The following is a 4117-nucleotide window of genomic DNA, read 5'->3' as shown; positions in this document are numbered from 1 at the left end:
TTTTTTTTTATCTTATTTTTTTGATGGGTTTGACTTTCTATTCTAAGTTCTAACTTCTAAAGTCCACATGTTTTCTAATACTAAATGACAAACTCTTTATATCACGTGTATTTATTCCAAGTATTTTTTTTAGGCAGTGTTTATTCCAAATTTTATTGTTGACCTTTCTTATCCCTTTAGCACAAACTATTTATATAAACAAATTGGTTATTCATTGCAAAACCCATATCCTCAAACAGTGAAAACAATTGCCAAAACCCATATCCTTCTCACTGAACAAGAAAATCTTTTGCCAATGGAATCCTCCTCCGCTTCCAATTCTCATATACCGCTAGAGCTAACCCTCAATATACTACACCATTTACCAGTCAAGTCTCTTGTCCGCTTCCTCTGCATTTCTAAGCAATGGCGCCATCTAATCAGCAGCCAAGATTTCATCAAGAAGCATCTCAAGCTCTCCATCGAGTCCAACAGAGACTGCGGCATCATCCTCCGGCACTACGATGACTCTGATTTCTTACGTTTCCTCTTCGCTCCTTTATCCGACAACAACCAGTTCAGAAACGCCGTTGAAATTCACTCGGCCCTACAGCTCCACATCTTGCACCATTGCGACGGCTTGGTTTGCCTCTCTGACGAGAAAGACGAGGTCGCAATATGGAACCCGTTGATCAGAAAGTATAGGAAATTGCCTCGAGAACCGGTTGAGAAGCCTTCTGGTTTCGAGCATTGCACCAGGGCATTCGCTTTCGGCTATGATCCGCAGAACGATGACTATAAGGTGTTGAGGGTCGTAGAATTTTATAATGCTAAGAGGCATTTAACAGAGTTTGAAGTCAAGGCATATAGTCTTAAAGCGCAGTCTTGGAAAAAGGTTGAAGAACAATGGCCTGACAAGAAACTCTCGTTAAATCCGGGTTCTGCGTCTCTGAATGGTGCTGTGCATTGGTTAGTTGATGCTCCTCAATCCAAAATCGGGTCGCTTATTGCTTTCGACCTTGCCACTGAGAAGTTTCGGTTCTATAAGGAGCCGGATCAACTAGACGACGAAGAACGTGTGTTCCCTACTTTAGAAGTGTTGGGAAGATACCTCTGTTATTCTGTTCTTGTGAATCATAACGACACTACTTATCACGAAGTTTGGCTGATGAAAGAATATGGGGTAGAGAGTTCTTGGACACAGATTTATAGAATTGGGCAAGGTGAAGTGCCTGGGATTTTTGTGTATAGGCCGCTATTGTTTTCCAAGAATGGCAAGGAGGTCTTGTTGGAGGAGGCACGAGAGCACTATGTGAATCTTGTTTGGTATGACATGGGAAACAAAGCAGGCCAGAGGGTAGAGAATCGGAGTTTTCCTTGTGGGTTTACAGCGTCAATTTGTACCAGCAGCCTTCTTTTGCTTGATGGTGATAATGTGATTGATCCGAGGTAAAATGATCTGTTTTCCAATTTAAATTTTTTTATTTATAAAAGAAAATTCAGGGACTTGGTTTCTAACATGTGTTGGTTTGTGTTTTTTTTTCCCTGCCTGAAATTAAATTCCATCAGAGGGTCTTAATCTGTTGGTGGAAGCATTGTATGAATTAATGTTTGAGCTTTGAAGGATAAACAGGTGACTCTGAAATCTACTTTATCATACAGTTTATTAGTTGTCTCATGTAGATTCTTAGTGGATATACTGTGACATATATTAATTGTTGTGGTGGTTCTTAGGCATCTTTAGTGACTCATGATTACATGCATACAAGAGTTTTCACATTTTAGTGCTGATATTCAATTTGATTAAAGGAGTAAGTGCTAATTATATTTAGGAAACAAATTTTAGGCCATCACTTTCTTGGAAATGAGTTTGTAGCTTTTGCCATGAGATTTATGATTGGTTTTGTGTCTTAAAATCCTAGTGTTTTTGTTTTCTAAACTAGGGGATGTGAATGAATTTTACAGGGATTGTAAGACATTGCTGCTGTCAGTTGTGGTGTGTGCAGCAGATGTATGGCTTTGATGTGGCTCATTGATAGCTCAAGATTTTAAAAATGAATTGATAATCATCTTGTTATAGCATCTTGATGTACTTATTTTAATTTTTAAGGCTTTTATTTCATAATCTGAATTTGTTTTGAGAAGGATATGGATTTGTTTTGTCTCAATTAAGAGGACTTTTGCCTTATCAATATCAATGGTAATTAGATTGAACTTCGTCGGATATCGAGGGAAATTCTAGGTAAAAATTAAAATCAATGGGAAACACTTAGCTACGAAACAACTAAGGAAATTAAGCATTCTTTGAATCAATGCAGATTAGTAACAACTACAGTGTTGAATTGAAAGATTACAACTACTTACACCGAATCCTAAGCTAGAGATTGACAAATGAACTAACAAGTAACAATTGAAAATGTGTTTTGGATGTGTGTACTACTTCTATGAATCTATTTATACTTTTGGTCTTGTTGCTTATTGTTTCCATGTGAAGCTTCATCCTCAACTTTCTATAATACTTGTCAATAACTCTCCTGGAATTATCTTGTTGTTTTAAATCTTTGTAACCATAACGATCCTCACGTTCTAGTTCTGTTTTCGAGTCCTGATGTTGCCACCTCATTTCCACATTTTAAATGTGTCGTGCTAGGTTGTATGTTCTTTATACGTATCATTTTCCTGCGACGTCACTTGTCTTTATTTGGTGAACTAGTTTTAGAATGAATTATATTACTAACAATTTGCTTGCTTCTCCTGTGCAGGGCTGGAGCAAAAAATTGAGTACGACTCTCTGTTAATGTACCTGACATCTGAAATTTCTAAGGGTTTTTTTTTTTTTTTTTTTTTTTTTTTTTTGTTTGTAGGTAAGCTAGTCTGAAAATTGATTTAATGTTATGTATCACTGGCAGTTTGTAGTTGAAATTGGAGGTCTAGGTATTATTATTGTTTTTTCTTAAATTTATATTTTATGTTTTACTACTCACAAATATAATATATATATATATATATATATATATATATGGGTTGGGTTCAAGTTACACATGGTGTAACTCTAAGTAATGTTACACCACTCAATATTTTTTAATTGAATGCGAATATTGACAAATCTACCATTAGATTACATTATCTTTGTATATTTTTTATGCTTGCAAAATTTCAAGGTGATCAAAAATTAATATCCATGTCATCAATCAATTGTTAAAATTCAAATTTTTGTAGTTTAAAATAATGCATAAAATATGAGTTTATAGATTAAATGCTAAATAGCATCCGATTGATATAAAAATTAGCATGCATGTTAAGAACATATAGAACATGTATATAGGAGAAGGGGGATGAGATAAAGGAATACACTCACACGCCAATATCAAAACTGCATGCGGCAGTTAGTGTCACAAAGCAAGTTTATAAACCCCTTCTCAACGGTTAGATTTTCAAAATATTAATTCAATAACAAGTTATTAAGTGGTGTAACATTTTCAAAATATTTTCCTTGATTTTGATGCAAAATATGTTTTAATATTTGAGCTTCGAGGACAAATTGATTGAAAATCTTGTTTTTGGAAGATCTGGGTTGAATTCAAGGGTTTTTGAAAAACTTTTCATTTCATACTCATGCATTTCATTCATAAAACAATGTGCTTTGAGGATTTTCTGCATTAAAATGCTCTTTTTTTCAAAAAACTGCTTTTTCCAGATTTTCGATCGATCGAACTTGTTGCTTGACCGATTGAAAATGTGATAAATATTTTGGTTACAATCTGCTTGGCTCAATCGGTGCTTGATTGGTGCTAGATAGATCGAACCTAATTTTCTACCGATCGAAATTCGATTTGAAGGTTTTTTTAAAAACCTTTTTCTCTCTCGTGTTCTTCACTTTATTCAACTTTTCAAAAAGCTTTTTGCTCTCTCTCTTCGACTGATCCAACTCAAACCAATTTTTGTCGTTTTCTTACTAATTTTTCTCAAAGGTTTTTGTCTTCAAGTGCCGGTATGTCCTTTTTACCCCTTATTTTTCATTTTATTCACATATTTCATGCATTTTTCATGCATTTTAGGTGTAATTTTCGGACCTATAGAAATTTGGGGTTTTTGATGTTTCAATTGGTTTCTTTCAAATTTAATCACTGGGTTTTTG

At 34.7% G+C, this 4117-nt stretch overlaps 1 protein-coding gene across 1 annotated transcript; it reads left to right on the top strand.

Moving 5' to 3' along the window:
- The first annotated feature begins 263 nt into the window (after positions 1–263).
- LOC126728307 (F-box protein CPR1-like) lies at positions 264–1432 on the top strand. The gene has a single exon (XM_050434156.1). It carries the CDS (start codon positions 296–298, stop codon positions 1430–1432), a length of 1137 nt encoding a protein of 378 aa, XP_050290113.1. The 5' UTR covers positions 264–295.
- The last annotated feature ends 2685 nt before the right edge of the window (positions 1433–4117 follow it).

Source organism: Quercus robur, chromosome 5 (genome assembly GCF_932294415.1).
Source record: "Quercus robur chromosome 5, dhQueRobu3.1, whole genome shotgun sequence".
NCBI lineage: Eukaryota > Viridiplantae > Streptophyta > Magnoliopsida > Fagales > Fagaceae > Quercus > Quercus robur.
This window is presented reverse-complemented; position numbering and strand designations above follow the sequence as displayed.